Source organism: Rana temporaria, chromosome 4 (genome assembly GCF_905171775.1).
Source record: "Rana temporaria chromosome 4, aRanTem1.1, whole genome shotgun sequence".
NCBI lineage: Eukaryota > Metazoa > Chordata > Amphibia > Anura > Ranidae > Rana > Rana temporaria.
The window spans coordinates 189,273,587-189,293,343 of NC_053492.1; the positions used below are offsets into that span (position 1 = coordinate 189,273,587).

General features: G+C 37.5%; 2 protein-coding genes across 4 annotated transcripts; both read right to left on the bottom strand.

The window, feature by feature from the left end:
* Nucleotides 1-294: 294 nt before the first annotated feature.
* LOC120935682 (MAM domain-containing glycosylphosphatidylinositol anchor protein 1-like) lies at nucleotides 295-7,236 on the bottom strand. The gene is made up of 5 exons (XM_040347736.1): nucleotides 6,692-7,236; nucleotides 6,440-6,524; nucleotides 5,964-6,008; nucleotides 4,128-4,166; nucleotides 295-362 (listed from the first exon to the last, which is right to left on the bottom strand). Exons 1-5 carry the CDS (start codon nucleotides 6,833-6,835, stop codon nucleotides 295-297), a joined length of 381 nt encoding a protein of 126 aa, XP_040203670.1. The 5' UTR covers nucleotides 6,836-7,236.
* Nucleotides 7,237-10,338: 3,102 nt separating this feature from the next.
* On the bottom strand, nucleotides 10,339-19,388 carry LOC120936843 (MAM and LDL-receptor class A domain-containing protein 1-like). Of its 3 annotated transcripts, none has more exons than XM_040349548.1 (8): nucleotides 19,185-19,388; nucleotides 18,933-19,017; nucleotides 18,460-18,504; nucleotides 16,625-16,663; nucleotides 13,074-13,581; nucleotides 12,822-12,906; nucleotides 12,350-12,391; nucleotides 10,339-10,552 (listed from the first exon to the last, which is right to left on the bottom strand). In XM_040349548.1, the coding sequence occupies exons 1-5, from the start codon at nucleotides 19,326-19,328 to the stop codon at nucleotides 13,340-13,342; spliced, it is 555 nt and encodes a 184-aa protein (XP_040205482.1). In that variant the 5' UTR covers nucleotides 19,329-19,388; the 3' UTR covers nucleotides 10,339-10,552; nucleotides 12,350-12,391; nucleotides 12,822-12,906; nucleotides 13,074-13,339. The 3 variants fall into 3 exon arrangements, with proteins under 3 accessions (XP_040205482.1, XP_040205484.1, XP_040205483.1); XM_040349550.1 differs by having other exon boundaries at nucleotides 10,340-10,552; nucleotides 18,460-18,501; XM_040349549.1 differs by lacking the exon at nucleotides 10,339-10,552 and having other exon boundaries at nucleotides 12,350-12,394.
* Between the last annotated feature and the right edge of the window lie 369 nt (nucleotides 19,389-19,757).

The following is a 19,757-nucleotide window of genomic DNA, read 5'->3' on the forward strand; positions in this document are numbered from 1 at the left end:
CCTTTTGAGGACACGGGACATATTACTGGAATTATTGCGTGTTCTGTACGGAGTGCGTTCCGATGTCGCGATTCATGGGAAGATCCACCAAATGCTAAGTGAGTCTCCCTATGAATTGTCGCACAGGATAGAAACTATTATGGAATTTTTGGTTGGTAATAATCTTGCATTTGAGCGGGGAGGCTCGATACATATCAGTATGTTGCTAGATGCTTTGCATGAAGATATCAAACAAAATATTTTATTAGTTACCCCAAATCCTCATGATTTAAAAGACGTATTATTGAGAGCAGATCATTTATGGAGAAAGTCAAATGAGCAGGCTGTCAGAATTGATATAGCCACATTGTTTAGGACAAACACTGAACAAAAAGATCAGAAGATAATATCTAATGATCACATCAAAAGGGGAAACTCTGGGTCAAACATAGGTGATATTAACATGAAAAACAGAGCTGACCAAAATAATAATAAGAAAAAGACCTGGATACCATTTCCTCATTTAAAACAGAAATATGACCACCTAAATTTGATTGAGTATGATAAGATGAAAATAGAATATTACAAACTATTAGAACAGTTGAAGGGTACAGATCTGTTTTTAAATGAAAATTACACTTTTATAGCAGTGGGGGTGAATTAGCTTTAAACTGTGGACTGTAAATAGTACTTTGTTTATGGACTTTGCTAATGAGTTTTGTCTGAGAGTTTTTGACTTTCAGGTACATGGCTGGAGATACGCGTTTGCATGTGAATAGCAGGAGTAATTGCTGGCTAGTGGGGGAATTATAAAGAATTAATGGACACTCTCTCAATATTCATCAAGCAATGGACTTTTTTTTTGAACATTCACATTTTCATTTTTTTTTTTTTTAATGGACTTACCCAACACCCTATTTTTTCATTTTCTCCCTTTCCCCGATATATTTTGCTTTTTTATTATGTTTTATTCCTTGAACTTAATCTTAAAACCAGAGCGCAGCATTTACACCTAAAATAATATTATAACATCTGTACACATGACATAATGCATATTGATGACAATAGATTTGACATCTGAGGTGATGCTGCACAATGGCTGGGCATAGCATAAATTATAGTAGGTTGGGTGGTTTTCCTAAATTTAAAGGAGTGGTGAGTGAAATTCATTACTCTAGTCATGATTTGAGACATTGTTGAATCAGTTGTTTATAATATGCTGAAGGCTGAGACACATATGGATGAAAAAGACCTTTCTACCTTTCATAAAAAATACTGGCAAGAATTTCTACTGCTGATTTGTCTGCACAGAAAATCTGATAAACATTGATGTCAAGCTGATAATATCTAAACCATCGCATGGGGGAATATATACAGTATATATATGTTGGTATACCATTCTGGTGGAATTATGGACTGAATGATACAAAGAACAGCTCTATTAAAGGCAATGCGGGGGTCAGCCTACAGCACATTACGAAAGCAAATTGTTGCTGGCAATCAACAAATTCAGAATAGTGAAGGTTTGATGTTAAAGGAACCAAGTGTCCTGATTGGTGGATTAATGATTGAAGGTGTCAAGTGCAAGGAAATAGTTTGCAGCACAGAATTTGTACTGGCGGATCCAAACCTTTTTGACCTTGGAAGCGACTGCTGATACATTAATGGTTCTTCTTACTACAAAGATGGAAGATGGAAGAATTTTGTGTTTGTGTAAAAGCATCTTTAAAAATGAAAACTTTGAGCCTGGAGATGAGAGAATCCTGGACTTATGTGGATTGGAGCTCCCAAGGCATACCAAGCTTTACTTTCAGTGAGATGGTGAGACATGTGATGAAGTCAGAATGGACTGTGACATCAGCTAGTTTTTGCACAATATTCAAGATCGTGATGTGATTTACAAAACAAGGAGCAATCTAACAGCTATACGGGCAACTTACGTTTACTGAATCCTTTTCCAGTCATGGTCCAAAGTTATATTATCTAATATCTGTTTCATGGGGGATATTTTAGAGGTTGGTGAAGAGAGATGTAACCAGTCTCAACTTAATATTTCATATGAGCCATTGTAAAGCATACAGTACCTCAAACCATAATGAGGTTTGTTGTTCGAATTATGAGTCAGTTCTAGTAGTTAGAACCAACTCAAGTGGGGGAATATGTTGTAATATTAATAAAGATGTGTAGGTATTTAAAATATTGTGTTATGTGTATGGCATGGTATATCTGTGTTACATACAGGCATTCAAGGTTACACATCAAAAGGTGTTTGCTGACCAAAAGGGTTAGTGGTCAAACACAGATCAAAGGAACAGCTGAAGACCCTAGATGTGTTAATTTACCTAGGTGTGTGTGAGATGGCCTGTTAACCTCAAAGGATAACTTCCTTACATACAAAAGGAAGGCCCCATACACACGAGAGGATTTATCCGCAGATACGGTCCAGCGGACCGTATCCGCGGATAAATCCTCTCGAGGATTTCAGAAGATTTCTATGCGATGGCGTGTACACACCATCGCATTGAAATCCGCGCTGAAATCCTCTGGCGATGACGTGTCGCGCCGTCGCCGCTAATATGACGCGGCGACGGGCGCGACGCTGTCATATAAGGAATTCCACGCATGCGTCAAATCATTACGACGCGTGCGGGGAATCCCTTTGGACGGATGGATCCGGTGAGTCTGTACAGACGAGCGGATCCATCCTTTGGGATGGACTTCAGCAGATGGATTTGTTGAGCATGTCAGCAAATATTCATCTGCTGAAAATCCATCCCAGGGGAGATTTATCTGAGGATAAATATCCGCAGGAGTGTACACACCATAGAATCTATCCGCAGAAACCCATTTGATAGGATTTATCTGCGGATAGATTCTATGGTGTGTATGGGGCCGAAGTATTTATTGATGGTAATTAGACTTGGGGAAGTTTCCATTGACCTGGAAGAACCACTCCCTCCAGTGTGAGACCAGTTTTTTGAGAAAGTCAAGCTGGCATTCAGCTAGTCTTGTCACTCTATGATGAATATAGTACAGGTCTAGGAAAAGATGGGATTCTGAATTACTCTGTTGGATTTGTATCGTCTGTGGACTTTGGACTTTGTATGTTATTCGAAGTTAATTAAATGTGTGTTCTCTGGAGAGCATGTGTGTTGCTGCAAAACAATGTGATTTATAGCCATCATACTAACATCTAAGATATCAATTATCTAACCGGACTACTGGACACTATACATCTGTATCACTACATTTATTGGACACGTTTATGAGATCACTACATATAGTATTTCTGTGATTTATTCCATCAGTTCACATTAGCTACACATACAAAAGTGTCTACCAGTGACCATTCTATGTATTCAAATTATAGTTATTAGTTAATGACAATAACAATAACTAATTAATGACAATTATTTTTCTAAACAAAATTGACTACATGCAGGAGAGAAAATCATACATTATTTTAATTATGGATATTATGAATGCTTTTTTGAACTCATGCAGTAACAAAATTAAAATAATACTATATTCAAGTAAAGCCCAACATTTTATAAAACAATTCCTGAATTAAATACCAGGCAACCGTATAAACATGTCTCATACAGAATATGTTTACATTTTTTTTCTTTTTTTTTCTTTTTATATTGTTATATTGTTATTACTATTAGTATAGATAACAAAATATTTTCAAATTCTAATCTAAAAATGTTGTATAGAGAAAAATAAAATCTAGTAAAATTCTAAGAAAAGTTATGCACATTTACAACCTGTGTGCACTTACTGTATATGTGTATGTTAATGTTCAATGCATTTAATAAATGTATTTACAGTATGATAGCAGGGTGGACTTACACTCACTGTATCACCTATACATTTTAGTATATGAAAATGTGCACCCTGCACAGCAGTCATACAAATAACTAGTACTATTGTAAATCTAAAACTGTTATGTGTAAGGGCTGCAATCTATAATTAAAATTATACATTTTAAGTGTAAGTCAGATTTGCATGACTTTTATTTATGTCAAACTGTCATGTAAGTATGCATGACTTCCAATTTATTATCAAGGTCTTACAATGTATAATAACAAAATAAATAGATTTATTATAAATAATACTCAACTCTTTAAAATGAGCAATATATTTACCTGGTGATGATGTGGTTTTAGTTGATGACACAGTAGAACCTACAGATACAAAGACAAATTGTCTAATAACTATTTATAACTACAAATTTAACAAACCGCATATTTTATGATCACAGAGCACACCTTATCCAAATGCAAAAGTAAAACTGTCTGCACAGATTTGTCCACAGGAAAGAGCTATGTGGCCCAGATATATTGATGACAGGTTCACTAGCAAGAACATTTCACAGAGCAGATTAAGCAGCCAGCTTATGTATTAGCACATGGGCTTACCCAGTTTAGACTGCTCTCTAACTCTCTTGTTTGTTCATCCAATGCTCACCTTCGGGACCTCTCCAGAGCCTCTCCAATCTTCTGGAGCTCTCTACCTCTATTTGTCTGGCTATGTCCTACTATATGCACCTTTAAGCGATTCCTGAATACTCAAAGCAGCTAAAGCAGTTGTAAAGGCTTTTTTTTTCTAAAATAGCAAACATGCTATACTTACCTGCTCTGTGCAATGGTCTTGCACAGAGCAACCCTGAACCCCCTTTTCTGAGGTACCCCACCAGTACTCTTGGCTCCTCCTATTATTTGTGGGCATCCATATAAACTCTATAGCAAGCTGCTTGCTATGGGGGGGGGGGGACCCAGCTGTGATGTGTGTGTCTATTGACATACACAGCCCAACCCCAACCCCTGTTCTCTGCTCACAGAAGCCAATGGCTTTTACTGCTGCTCTGTGAGCAGAGAGAAATAAGAGAGCTGCTGCAAATGGGCACAGCACTGGATCAAGATAGCACTCAGGTAAGTATACAGGGGGGTGTATATCTAACACGTCTAAGACACCATATCCAAAAAAGGGTCAGAAAAACCCTTCAGGTCTCAGTAGCATAAAATGTGCCATCTCAAGTTACTCAGCTACTGTCTGTAATCACCAGAGTGTACAGCCCTAACCAAATGCAGAAGGCATAGATTCCCTGCTCAGAATTCTCCATGGGAATGAGCAGAATTTCCTAGATGTTTTGACCCACATCCAAATACCATAGTAATGCCCAGAAGGTGGGTTACAAGTACACCAGCTAACACATTTTAGCAGACATAGATATTTAGCCAGATAGTTTATTAGCACATCGCTTATTGGCCAAGCTAGGCTGGGTAGATTTCACAGAAAGTGGAAAATGTCCCTAATAGGCCAGCTGTATAAGGAAAATGTAAAGCAATCTGAATGTTTGTCAGAATTAAACGTTTAAATATTTCACAAACTTTACTTTTCTGTCAATTTTAGCTTTATACAGAGTCATTCATATGCTACATATGCCTACATCTAAAGTCATTGCACGTAGAAAGGTCTGTTCTGAACTGGTTCATACAAATCCAGACCCAGTCTGGCTCATACAAATTTAGATTCATCATTTACATTTCTTAACCATTGAGGGTGGAACAGCTTGTTGAAAATAAGCTTGTTGAAAAATATTTATGTTATTCCATGTTCTCATTGTAAACAAATAGCTGTGCAGTGATGATTTTATTTGGTGTGTAAAGCTGGCCATACATTAGTCGATTTTCAAATCATTCGTATGAATATTTGCATGAAAATCATTCGTATGAAAATTTGCATGAAAATTCTCATCAGTACGTTTGATGATATGCTGGACCACAGTCACTCTTACAAATTAATTTATTCAAGAAAGAAATTCCATCCTGCTCCTTCGAATTTTCTTTCCACTGTGGATGTCAATTTGCCCCAATAACAATTACTAATTCAAATGAACATTCCTAAAATGAAATTCTTCTAACACAATTCTACTAGTGTATTGCCAGATATGGACTAATAAAACTACTCAAACTATTTACCTGTCGGTTTTGTAGTTACAGTGGTGGTGGTGGTAGTTGTTGCTGCTAAAAAGACAAAAGTTAATTTTTTATCAATGCAGTCTTAGAATACACAAGCCAGACATCCTAAAGAAATGTTTAAAGCCTAGCTCCAACCATGTTACACCCATATTTAGGTTGTATCGTGTCGCATGGTTGCAAGCTGACCCCCCCCCCCCTCCAAACCATCCCACTCCTGACAGTGTGCAGATGTTTTTTTTTTATCCTTGCAGCCACTGTCACTTTTGAAATCGATGCAGCTGTATGGTGCTCCACTCGCACAGCCACATTATTCATTCACAGAGATCTGTGAATGAATAAATAAACTACAAGCCCCATCTTCCTTTGTGGCAGTCATTTAATCATATTAAACTGAAATTCTCAGACTTTATTAGATATTATTTTAAGACTAGGAAATAACCAAGCAAATAGTCTGTCATGAATGGAGCACAGCTTACCAGTACAATATCCTGGGTAAAAAGAAATATCATCTATAGCAACATCACTGCGGAAATCTTCACCTCTGACACCATCAATGAAAATCTGTTGACAAAATTCATGAGGTTATAGCTAATAGCCAGAACTGGGTTTATAATATGCCAGTGCAAAGAGCACAATGACTAAAAAGCACAATAACATACAAAAAGAGATCAAACTATTTGTAATAGATTTAATAACAATTCATTTGGCAAAAGAAATACATTGCATACCTGGATAATATCACTTTCAGGCAGGAAAATCTTCTCTAAATACCACATGTCCCCATGATCTCCTTCTATAGTGAAGACATCTTCCAAACCATAATCTCTTAGTACTGACACCCTCAGCATCATGTATTTTGCTGCTCCATACATGTGATACCAAAACTCTAAGCAATGAGTTCCAGTGAAACAATTTGCAGGACTCTCCAATCTTGCAAAGTCTCCCTCTTCTGAATCCTGTCCATTAATGTATAAATAGTAGCCATCTGTTTAAATTAAAATATTAATGCTGAAGTACCTTTTCTGTTATGAACCATTATTTTGGGAGTTATATAAACTATTACAAACAGAGAAAGTAAGTAAATAAATGACTTACATCCTGTTGTGTGGTCAAATGATGGTCCAGTAAAATCGGAAGGGGTTGAGCCATTCCAGTGTATCCAGTCCATGTTATCACTCGTTGATTGTTTCCAGTTACACAAGTTCACATCAAAAGAACAATCTATATGGCATACATCTGTTTTAGGAAACACAGATAACATTTATGAGTTATATTGTGCATATTGTATAATGCATGTGCAAGCGTTAAAGCTGAACTTGAACATGTTTACTGTAGGAATATTTATAGAGGTGACCGAGTCGGCTGCTGACCCATTATTGTCAGTAGGCTGGGATACGGAGGTCACACTTCTATATTTCATAGCTGTAACTGAGAACGTTTTGTTTCCCTCTTAGGCCCCGTACAGACGACCAAACATGTCTGCTGAAACTGGTCTGCGGGCCAGTTTCAGCAGACATGTTCGGTCGTGTGTAGGCCCGAGCGTGCAGGATTCCAGCAAACATTTGCCCGCCGGGCCTTTTCCCAGCGGACAAATATTCCTGGACTTGTTTTAAAACAGTCCGCTGGAATCCTGCCCGCTCGGACATGTTCGGTCGTCTGTACAGACCTACCGTACATGTCCGAGCACCCGCCATCCCTCGCATGCGTCGAATGACTTTGAGGCATGCGTGGAAGCAATTAACTGGCAGGCCCGCCCACGTCGCCGCGTCATTGTCGCGGCGACACCGCGGACACGCCCCGCGTATTGTTTACGCGCGGCTTTCTATACGATGGTTAGTACAGCCATCGTACAGAAAGCCCCGGGCAGACATGTACGGTGAAAACGGTCCGGCGGAGCGGTTTCATCGTACATGTTTGCTGGTGTGTACACGGCCTTAGCAGTACATTGTGCAGAGGTATGCGAATAAGAAAACAAACTGAACAGGATTATAAATATTTACATACAGTATAAGCATTTAAATGGTTTATTTAGCTCTGATAGATGTAAATAAAGTATGTTACTCCAATATTTCAAATCCCGATATACAGTATGTCTGTGATACCATGTATTATATTTAAAAGTATCCAGCTCTCTTTGCATCGCTTCATTTGTAAGAAATACATGGTGATCCTCAAAGTCCCTTGCTTTCCAATTTCAAACTGATCACACTGGGCATGGAAGCACATTCCCTGCAACGTGGTTAGTTTTCTTTTTGCATTGTACTCAGGAGCACAGTCTGCCTGTACTCCAATGGGCAGACTTGTGCTGAACTGCCCCCAATGCACAGCTAACATCTCACTCAGAACATCAGTGTACTGCTCTTTCTCAGTGTCCTGTTGACACATCCCTCTGCAGTCTCCACCCCACCTCTCAAAGCATCTTATGCAGCTGAGAAAAGAGGTCATGTGATCGCTTAAAGAAAAAAAAAGGTATTTATAAATAAAAACATGATTATGCCATATGATTCAGGCATATTGATAATTAACAAGCATAGCTGAAAACAACATGTATTGTACCTTGATAGAATGAATGAATATCAGTAATAGTGGACTGCAAGAAAAAGTTGGGTGCTTGGTAAATGAGTGTCTGTTGCCAGTCTTAACATGAGAGAATCAGTAATATATGGAGTGTCTGTACACAAAAAAAAAAAGTGTTTGTAAATCTAAAACTTTTTCTAGTTTTGGATAGATTGGGGAAGGGTTGGAATTTGTGTCCGTTTTTTTTTCTTTATCTTTGTGTCCCTGTTAGGATGAATCACCCCTCTATTTGTCATTGTGACCATAGTCAACATTGTCACCAAATTAATTCTACAGTTGTCACCAGAGCAAAAGGTGAGGGTCTGTAATGAGAATTCCCCTTTTAAGATTGCCTTCTTATCCAGGACAGGAGATCAGAGGAGTCTTCCCAATGAGACACAGGCATCAAAAAATAACCTGCCAGCGGTCTTAACCATTGTCTATTCTATCCAAAACAATTAAATAAATTAGATTAAATGCAATTAAAATAAATTAATACAATTGTCTATACATGCACTTTAAATTGGAATGGTAAGAATAGTGTTATTGTTATGTAAATAATGTTACTGTGATGTTGCTAACAGGAATTGTTTGTGAAAAATAAATATGTTTCAATAGGAATAATATTGTAGATCATCAAAAGTATAGTGTTGTAATATTAATATAGATGTGTAGGCATTTAAAATAGTGTGTTATGTGTATGGCATGGTATATCTGTGTTACATACAGGCATTCAAGGTTACACATCAAAAGGTGTTTGCTGACCAAAAGGGTTAGTGGTCAAACACAGATCAAAGGAACAGCTGAAGACCCTTAGGCCTTGTACAGATGAGCGAACATGTCCGATGAAAACGGTCCGCGGACCGTTTTCATCGGACATGTCCGCTCGGAGATTTTGGTCTGATGGTTGTACACACCATCAAACCAAAATCCCAGCGGACAGACAGCGCGGTGACATGGCGGTGACGTTGACGCCGCCACGTCCGCAAACCAGGAAGGAAAATGCTTTCATGCATGCGTCAAATCCATTCGGCGCATGGGGGAGATTTTGGTCTGCTGGTCTAACCGGACTACTGGACACTATACATCTGTATCACTACATTTATTGGACACGTTTATGAGATCACTACATATAGTATTTATGTGATTTATTCCATCAGTTCACATTAGCTACACATACAAAAGTGTCTACCAGTGACCATTCTATGTATTCAAATTATAGTTATTAGTTAATGACAATAACAATCATTAATTAATGACAATTATTTTTCTAAACAAAATTGACAACATGCAGGAGAGAAAATCATACATTATTTTAATTATGGACATTATGAATGCTTTTTTGAACTCATGCAGAAACAAAATTTAAATAATATTATATTCAAGTAAAGCCCAACATTTTATAAAACAATTCCTGAATTAAATGCCAGGCAACCGTATAAACATGTCTCATACAGAATATGTTTACATTATTTTTCATTTTTTTTTTCTTTTTATATTGTTATATTGTTATTACTATTATTATAGATAACAAAATATTTTCAAATTCAAATGTTGTATAGAGAAAAATAAAATCTAGTAAAATTATAAGAAAAGTTATGCACATTTACAACCTGTGTGCACTTACTGTATATGTGTATGTTAATGTTCAATGCATTTAATAAATGTATTTACAGTATGATAGCTGGGTGGACTTACACTCACTGTATCACCGATACATTTTAGTATATGAAAATGTGCACCCTGCACAGCAGTCATACAAATAACTAGTACTATTGTAAATCTAAAACTGTTCTGTGTAAGGGCTGCAATCTATAATTAAAATTATACATTTTAAGTGTAAGTCAGATTTGCATGACTTTTATTTATGTCAAACTGTCATGTAAGTATGCATGACTTCCAATTTATTATCAAGGTCTTACAATGTATAATAACAAAATAAATAGATTTATTATAAATAATACTCAACTCTTTAAAATGAGCAATATATTTACCTGGTGATGATGTGGTTTTAGTTGATGACACAGTAGAACCTACAGATACAAAGACAAATTGTCTAATAACTATTTATAACTACAAATTTAACAAACCGCATATTTTATGATCACAGAGCACACCTTATCCAAATGCAAAAGTAAAACTGTCTGCACAGATTTGTCCACAGGAAAGAGCTATGTGGCCCAGATATATTGATGACATGTTCACTAGCAAGAACATTTCACAGAGCAGATTAAGCAGCCAGCTTATGTATTAGCACATGGGCTTACCCAGTTTAGACTGCTCTCTAACTCTCTTGTTTTTGTTCCTCCAATGCTCACCTTCAGGACCTCTCCAGAGCCTCTCCAATCTTCTGGAGCTCTCTACCTCTATTTGTCTGGCAATGTCCTACTATATGCACCTTTAAGTGATTCCTGAATACTCAAAGCAGCTAAAGCAGTTGTAAAGGCTTTTTTTTTCTAAAATAGCAAACATGCTCTACTTACCTGCTCTGTGCAATGGTCTTGCACAGAGCAACCCTGAACCCCCTTTTCTGGGGTACCCCACCAGTACTCTTGGCTCCTCCTATTATTGGTGTGCATCCATATAAACTCTATAGCAAGCTGCTTGCTATGGGGGGGGGGACCCAGCTGTGCTGTGTGTGTCTATTGACATACACAGCCCAACCCCAACCCCTGTTCTCTGCTCACAGAAGCCAATGGCTTTTACTGCTGCTCTGTGAGCAGAGAGAAATAAGAGAGCTGCTGCAAATGGGCACAGCACTGGATCAAGATAGCACTCAGGTAAGTATACAGGGGAGTGTATATCTAACACATCTAAGACACCATATCCAAAAAAGGGTCAGAAAAACCCTTCAGGTCTCAGTAGCATAAGATGTGCCATCTCGAGTTACTCAGCTACCATCTGTAATCACCAGAGTGTACAGCCCTAACCAAATGCAGAAGGCATAGATTCCCTGCTCAGAATTCTCCATGGGAATGAGCAGAATTTCCTAGATGTTTTGACCCACATCCAAATACCATAGTAATGCCCAGAAGGTGGGTTACAAGTACACCAGCTAACACATTTTAGCAGACATAGATATTTAGCCAGATAGTTTATTAGCACATCGCTTATTGGCCAAGCTAGGCTGGGTAGATTTCACAGAAAGTGGAAAATGTCCCTAATAGGCCAGCTGTATAAGGAAAATGTAAAGCAATCTGAATGTTTGTCAGAATTAAACGTTTAAATATTTCACAAACTTTACTTTTCTGTCAATTTTAGCTTTATACAGAGTCATTCATATGCTACATATGCCTACATCTAAAGTCATTGCACGTAGAAAGGTCTGTTCTGAACTGGTTCATACAAATCCAGACCCAGTCTGGCTCATACAAATTTAGATTCATCATTTACATTTCTTAACCATTGAGGGTGGAACAGCTTGTTGAAAATAAGCTTGTTGAAAAATATTTATGTTATTCCATGTTCTCATTGTAAACAAATAGCTGTGCAGTGATGATTTTATTTGGTGTGTAAAGCTGGCCATACATTAGTCGATTTTCAAATCATTCGTATGAATATTTGCATGAAAATCATTCGTATGAAAATTTACATGAAAATTCTCATCAGTACGTTTGATGATATGCTGGACCACAGTCACTCTTAGAAATGAATTTATTCAAGAAAGAAATTCTATCCTGCTCCTTCGAATTTTCTTTCCACTGTGGATGTCAATTTGCCCCAATAACAATTACTAATTCAAATGAACATTCCCAAAATGAAATTCTTCTAACACAATTCTACTAGTGTATTGCCAGATATGGACTAATAAAACTACTCAAACTATTTACCTGTCGGTTTTGTAGTTACAGTGGTGGTGGTGGTAGTTGTTGCTGCTAAAAAGACAAAAGTTAATTTTTTATCAATGCAGTCTTAGAATACACAAGCCAGACATCCTAAAGAAATGTTTAAAGCCTAGCTCCAACCATGTTACACCCATATTTAGGTTGTATCATGTCACATGGTTGCAAGCTGACAAACCCTCCCCCCAAACCATCCCACTCCTGACAGTGTGCAGATGTTTTTTTATCCTTGCAGCCACTGTCACTTTTGAAATCAATGCAGCTGTATGGTGCTCCACTCGCACAGCCACATTATTCATTCACAGAGATCTGTGAATGAATAAATAAACTACAAGCCCCATCTTCCTTTGTGGCAGTCATTTAATCATATTAAACTGAAATTCTCAGACTTTATTAGATATTATTTTAAGACTAGGAAATAACCAAGCAAATAATCTGTCATGAATGGATCACAGCTTACCAGTACAATATCCTGGGTAAAAAGAAATATCATCTATAGCAACATCACTGCGGAAATCTTCACCTCTGACACCATCAATGAAAATCTGTTGACAAAATTCATGAGGTTATAGCTAATAGCCAGAACTGGGTTTATAATATGCCAGTGCAAAGAGCACAATGACTAAAAAGCACAATAACATACAAAAAGAGATCAAACTATTTGTAATAGATTTAATAACAATTCATTTGGCAAAAGAAATACATTGCATACCTGGATAATATCACTTTCAGGCAGGAAAATCTTCTCTAAATACCACATGTCCCCATGATCTCCTTCTATAGTGAAGACATCTTCCAAACCATAATCTCTTAGTACTGACACCCTCAGCATCATGTATTTTGCTGCTCCATACATGTGATACCAAAACTGTAAGCAATGAGTTCCAGTGAAACAATTTGCAGGACTCTCCAATCTTGCAAAGTCTCCCTCTTCTGAATCCTGTCCATTAATGTATAAATAGTAGCCATCTGTTTAAATTAAAATATTAATGCTGAAGTACCTTTTCTGTTATGAACCATTGTTTTGGGAGTTATATAAACTATTACAAACAGAGAAAGTAAGTAAATAAATGACTTACATCCTGTTGTGTGGTCAAATGATGGTCCAGTAAAATCGGAAGGGGTTGAGCCATTCCAGTGTATCCAGTCCATGTTATCACTCGTTGATTGTTTCCAGTTACACAAGTTCACATCAAAAGAACAATCTATATGGCATACATCTGTTTTAGGAAACACAGATAACATTTATGAGTTATATTGTGCATATTGTATAATGCATGTGCAAGCGTTAAAGCTGAACTTGAACATGTTTACTGTAGGAATATTTATAGAGGTGACCGAGTCGGCTGGTGACCCATTATTGTCAGTAGGCTGGGATACGGAGGTCACACTTCTATATTTCATAGCTGTAACTGAGAACGTTTTGTTTCCCTCTTAGGCCCCATACAGACGACCAAACATGTCTGCTGAAACTGGTCTGCGGGCCAGTTTCAGCAGACATGTTCGGTCGTGTGTAGGCCCGAGCGTGCAGGATTCCAGCAAACATTTGCCCGCCGGGCCTTTTCCCAGCGGACAAATATTCCTGGACTTGTTTTAAAACAGTCCGCTGGAATCCTGCCCTCTCGGACATGTTCGGTCGTCTGTACAGACCTACCGTACATGTCCGAGCACCCGCCATCCCTCGCATGCGTCGAATGACTTTGAGGCATGCGTGGAAGCAATTAACTGGCAGGCCCGCCCACGTCGCCGCGTCATTGTCGCGGCGACACCGCGTCATCGACGCGGCGACACCGCGGACACGCCCCGCGTATTGTTTACGCGCGGCTTTCTATACGATGGTTAGTACAGCCATCGTACAGAAAGCCCCGGGCAGACATGTACGGTGAAAACGGTCCGGCGGAGCGGTTTCATCGTACATGTTTGCTGGTGTGTACACGGCCTTAGCAGTACATTGTGCAGGGGTATGCGAATAACAAAACAAACTGAACAGGATTATAAATATTTACATACAGTATAAGCATTTAAATGGTTTATTTAGCTCTGATAGATGTAAATAAAGTGTGTTACTCCAGTATTTCAAATCCCGATATACAGTATGTCTGTGATACCATGTATTATATTTAAAAGTATCCAGCTCTCTTTGCATCGCTTCATTTGTAAGAAATACATGGTGATCCTCAAAGTCCCTTGCTTTCCAATTTCAAACTGATCACACTGGGCATGGAAGCACATTCCCTGCAACGTGGTTAGTTTTCTTTTTGCATTGTACTCAGGAGCACAGTCTGCCTGTACTCCAATGGGCAGACTTGTGCTGAACTGCCCCCAATGCACAGCTAACATCTCACTCAGAACATCAGTGTACTGCTCTTTCTCAGTGTCCTGTTGACACATCCCACAAAAAAAAAAAGTGTTTGTAAATCTAAAACTTTTTCTAGTTTTGGATAGATTGGGGAAGGGTTGGAATTTGTGTCCGTTTTTTTTTCTTTATCTCTGTGTCCCTGTTAGGATGAATCACCCCTCTATTTGTCATTGTGACCATAGTCAACATTGTCACCAAATTAATTTTACAGTTGTCACCAGAGCAAAAGGTGAGGGTCTGTAATGAGAATTCCCCTTTTAAGATTGCCTTCTTATCCAGGACAGGAGATCAGAGGAGTCTTCCCAATGAGACACAGGCATCAAAAAATAACCTGCCAGCGGTCTTAACCATTGTCTATTCTATCCAAAACAATTAAATAAATTAGATTAAATGCAATTAAAATAAATTAATACAATTGTCTATACATGCACTTTAAATTGGAATGGTAAGAATAGTGTTATTGTTATGTAAATAATGTTACTGTGATGTTGCTAACAGGAATTGTTTGTGAAAAATAAATATGTTTCAATAGGAATAATATTGTAGATCATCAAAAGTATAGTGTTGTAATATTAATATAGATGTGTAGGCATTTAAAATAGTGTGTTATGTGTATGGCATGGTATATCTGTGTTACATACAGGCATTCAAGGTTACACATCAAAAGGTGTTTGCTGACCAAAAGGGTTAGTGGTCAAACACAGATCAAAAGAACAGCTGAAGACCCTTAGGCCTTGTACAGACGAGCGAACATGTCCGATGAAAACGGTCCGCGGACCGTTTTCATCGGACATGTCCGCTCAGATTTTGGTCTGATGGTTGTACACCATCAAACCAAAATCCCCGCAGACAGACAGCGCGGTGACGTGGCGGTGACGTTGACGCCGCCACGTCCGCAAACCAGGAAGGAAAATGCTTTCATGCATGCGTCAAATCCATTCGGCGCATTGGGGGAGATTTTGGTCTGCTGGTCTAACCGGACTACTGGACACTATACATCTGTATCACTACATTTATTGGACACGTTTATGAGATCACTACATATAGTATTTATGTGATTTATTCCATCAGTTCACATTAGCTACACATACAAAAGTGTCTACCAGTGACCATTCTATGTATTCAAATTATAGTTATTAGTTAATGACAATAACAATCATTAATTAATGACAATTATTTTTCTAAACAAAATTGACAACATGCAGGAGAGAAAATCATACATTATTTTAATTATGGACATTATGAATGCTTTTTTGAACTCATGCAGAAACAAAATTTAAATAATATTATATTCAAGTAAAGCCCAACATTTTATAAAACAATTCCTGAATTAAATGCCAGGCAACCGTATAAACATGTCTCATACAGAATATGTTTACATTATTTTTCATTTTTTTTTCTTTTTATATTGTTATATTGTTATTACTATTATTATAGATAACAAAATATTTTCAAATTCAAATGTTGTATAGAGAAAAATAAAATCTAGTAAAATTATAAGAAAAGTTATGCACATTTACAACCTGTGTGCACTTACTGTATATGTGTATGTTAATGTTCAATGCATTTAATAAATGTATTTACAGTATGATAGCTGGGTGGACTTACACTCACTGTATCACCGATACATTTTAGTATATGAAAATGTGCACCCTGCACAGCAGTCATACAAATAACTAGTACTATTGTAAATCTAAAACTGTTCTGTGTAAGGGCTGCAATCTATAATTAAAATTATACATTTTAAGTGTATGTCAGATTTGCATGACTTTTATTTATGTCAAACTGTCATGTAAGTATGCATGACTTCCAATTTATTATCAAGGTCTTACAATGTATAATAACAAAATAAATAGATTTATTATAAATAATACTCAACTCTTTAAAATGAGCAATATATTTACCTGGTGATGATGTGGTTTTAGTTGATGACACAGTAGAACCTACAGATACAAAGACAAATTGTCTAATAACTATTTATAACTACAAATTTAACAAACCGCATATTTTATAATCACAGAGCACACCTTATCCAAATGCAAAAGTAAAACTGTCTGCACAGATTTGTCCACAGGAAAGAGCTATGTGGCCCAGATATATTGATGACATGTTCACTAGCAAGAACATTTCACAGAGCAGATTAAGCAGCCAGCTTATGTATTAGCACATGGGCTTACCCAGTTTAGACTGCTCTCTAACTCTCTTGTTTTTGTTCCTCCAATGCTCACCTTCAGGACCTCTCCAGAGCCTCTCCAATCTTCTGGAGCTCTCTACCTCTATTTGTCTGGCTATGTCCTACTATATGCACCTTTAAGTGATTCCTGAATACTCAAAGCAGCTAAAGCAGTTGTAAAGGCTTTTTTTTTCTAAAATAGCAAACATGCTCTACTTACCTGCTCTGTGCAATGGTCTTGCACAGAGCAACCCTGAACCCCCTTTTCTGGGGTACCCCACCAGTACTCTTGGCTCCTCCTATTATTGGTGTGCATCCATATAAACTCTATAGCAAGCTGCTTGCTATGGGGGGGGGACCCAGCTGTGCTGTGTGTGTCTATTGACATACACAGCCCAACCCCAACCCCTGTTCTCTGCTCACAGAAGCCAATGGCTTTTACTGCTGCTCTGTGAGCAGAGAGAAATAAGAGAGCTGCTGCAAATGGGCACAGCACTGGATCAAGATAGCACTCAGGTAAGTATACAGGGGAGTGTATATCTAACACATCTAAGACACCATATCCAAAAAAGGGTCAGAAAAACCCTTCAGGTCTCAGTAGCATAAGATGTGCCATCTCGAGTTACTCAGCTACCATCTGTAATCACCAGAGTGTACAGCCCTAACCAAATGCAGAAGGCATAGATTCCCTGCTCAGAATTCTCCATGGGAATGAGCAGAATTTCCTAGATGTTTTGACCCACATCCAAATACCATAGTAATGCCCAGAAGGTGGGTTACAAGTACACCAGCTAACACATTTTAGCAGACATAGATATTTAGCCAGATAGTTTATTAGCACATCGCTTATTGGCCAAGCTAGGCTGGGTAGATTTCACAGAAAGTGGAAAATGTCCCTAATAGGCCAGCTGTATAAGGAAAATGTAAAGCAATCTGAATGTTTGTCAGAATTAAACGTTTAAATATTTCACAAACTTTACTTTTCTGTCAATTTTAGCTTTATACAGAGTCATTCATATGCTACATATGCCTACATCTAAAGTCATTGCACGTAGAAAGGTCTGTTCTGAACTGGTTCATACAAATCCAGACCCAGTCTGGCTCATACAAATTTAGATTCATCATTTACATTTCTTAACCATTGAGGGTGGAACAGCTTGTTGAAAATAAGCTTGTTGAAAAATATTTATGTTATTCCATGTTCTCATTGTAAACAAATAGCTGTGCAGTGATGATTTTATTTGGTGTGTAAAGCTGGCCATACATTAGTCGATTTTCAAATCATTCGTATGAATATTTGCATGAAAATCATTCGTATGAAAATTTACATGAAAATTCTCATCAGTACGTTTGATGATATGCTGGACCACAGTCACTCTTACAAATTAATTTATTCAAGAAAGAAATTCCATCCTGCTCCTTCGAATTTTCTTTCCACTGTGGATGTCAATTTGCCCCAATAACAATTACTAATTCAAATGAACATTCCCAAAATGAAATTCTTCTAACACAATTCTACTAGTGTATTGCCAGATATGGACTAATAAAACTACTCAAACTATTTACCTGTCGGTTTTGTAGTTACAGTGGTGGTGGTGGTAGTTGTTGCTGCTAAAAAGACAAAAGTTAATTTTTTATCAATGCAGTCTTAGAATACACAAGCCAGACATCCTAAAGAAATGTTTAAAGCCTAGCTCCAACCATGTTACACCCATATTTAGGTTGTATCATGTCACATGGTTGCAAGCTGACAAACCCTCCCCCCAAACCATCCCACTCCTGACAGTGTGCAGATGTTTTTTTTATCCTCGCAGCCACTGTCACTTTTGAAATCAATGCAGCTGTATGGTGCTCCACTCGCACAGCCACATTATTCATTCACAGAGATCTGTGAATGAATAAATAAACTACAAGCCCCATCTTCCTTTGTGGCAGTCATTTAATCATATTAAACTGAAATTCTCAGACTTTATTAGATATTATTTTAAGACTAGGAAATAACCAAGCAAATAATCTGTCATGAATGGATCACAGCTTACCAGTACAATATCCTGGGTAAAAAGAAATATCATCTATAGCAACATCACTGCGGAAATCTTCACCTCTGACACCATCAATGAAAATCTGTTGACAAAATTCATGAGGTTATAGCTAATAGCCAGAACTGGGTTTATAATATGCCAGTGCAAAGAGCACAATGACTAAAAAGCACAATAACATACAAAAAGAGATCAAACTATTTGTAATAGATTTAATAACAATTCATTTGGCAAAAGAAATACATTGCATACCTGGATAATATCACTTTCAGGCAGGAAAATCTTCTCTAAATACCACATGTCCCCATGATCTCCTTCTATAGTGAAGACATCTTCCAAACCATAATCTCTTAGTACTGACACCCTCAGCATCATGTATTTTGCTGCTCCATACATGTGATACCAAAACTCTAAGCAATGAGTTCCAGTGAAACAATTTGCAGGACTCTCCAATCTTGCAAATTCTCCCTCTTCTGAATCCTGTCCATTAATGTATAAATAGTAGCCATCTGTTTAAATTAAAATATTAATGCTGAAGTACCTTTTCTGTTATGAACCATTGTTTTGGGAGTTATATAAACTATTACAAACAGAGAAAGTAAGTAAATAAATGACTTACATCCTGTTGTGTGGTCAAATGATGGTCCAGTAAAATCGGAAGGGGTTGAGCCATTCCAGTGTATCCAGTCCATGTTATCACTCGTTGATTGTTTCCAGTTACACAAGTTCACATCAAAAGAACAATCTATATGGCATACATCTGTTTTAGGAAACACAGATAACATTTATGAGTTATATTGTGCATATTGTATAATGCATGTGCAA

Excerpts from the sequence above, each read along its gene's own strand:
- LOC120935682 (XM_040347736.1), bottom strand. The coding sequence starts at position 6,835 with ATGTATGGAGCAGCAAAATACATGATGCTGAGGGTGTCAGTACTAAGA. Across the intron at positions 6,525-6,691 it reads CTGAAAGTGATATTATCCAG|ATTTTCATTGATGGTGTCAG; the intron begins GTATGCAATGTA and ends TTTTGTCAACAG. Across the intron at positions 363-4,127 it reads TAAAACCACATCATCACCAG|TGTTTGTCCTAAACAATGTG; the intron begins GTAAATATATTG and ends CTTTTTGTTCAG.
- LOC120936843 (XM_040349548.1), bottom strand. The coding sequence starts at position 19,328 with ATGTATGGAGCAGCAAAATACATGATGCTGAGGGTGTCAGTACTAAGA. Across the intron at positions 19,018-19,184 it reads CTGAAAGTGATATTATCCAG|ATTTTCATTGATGGTGTCAG; the intron begins GTATGCAATGTA and ends TTTTGTCAACAG. Across the intron at positions 13,582-16,624 it reads TAAAACCACATCATCACCAG|ATGTATGCCATATAGATTGT; the intron begins GTAAATATATTG and ends TTCCTAAAACAG.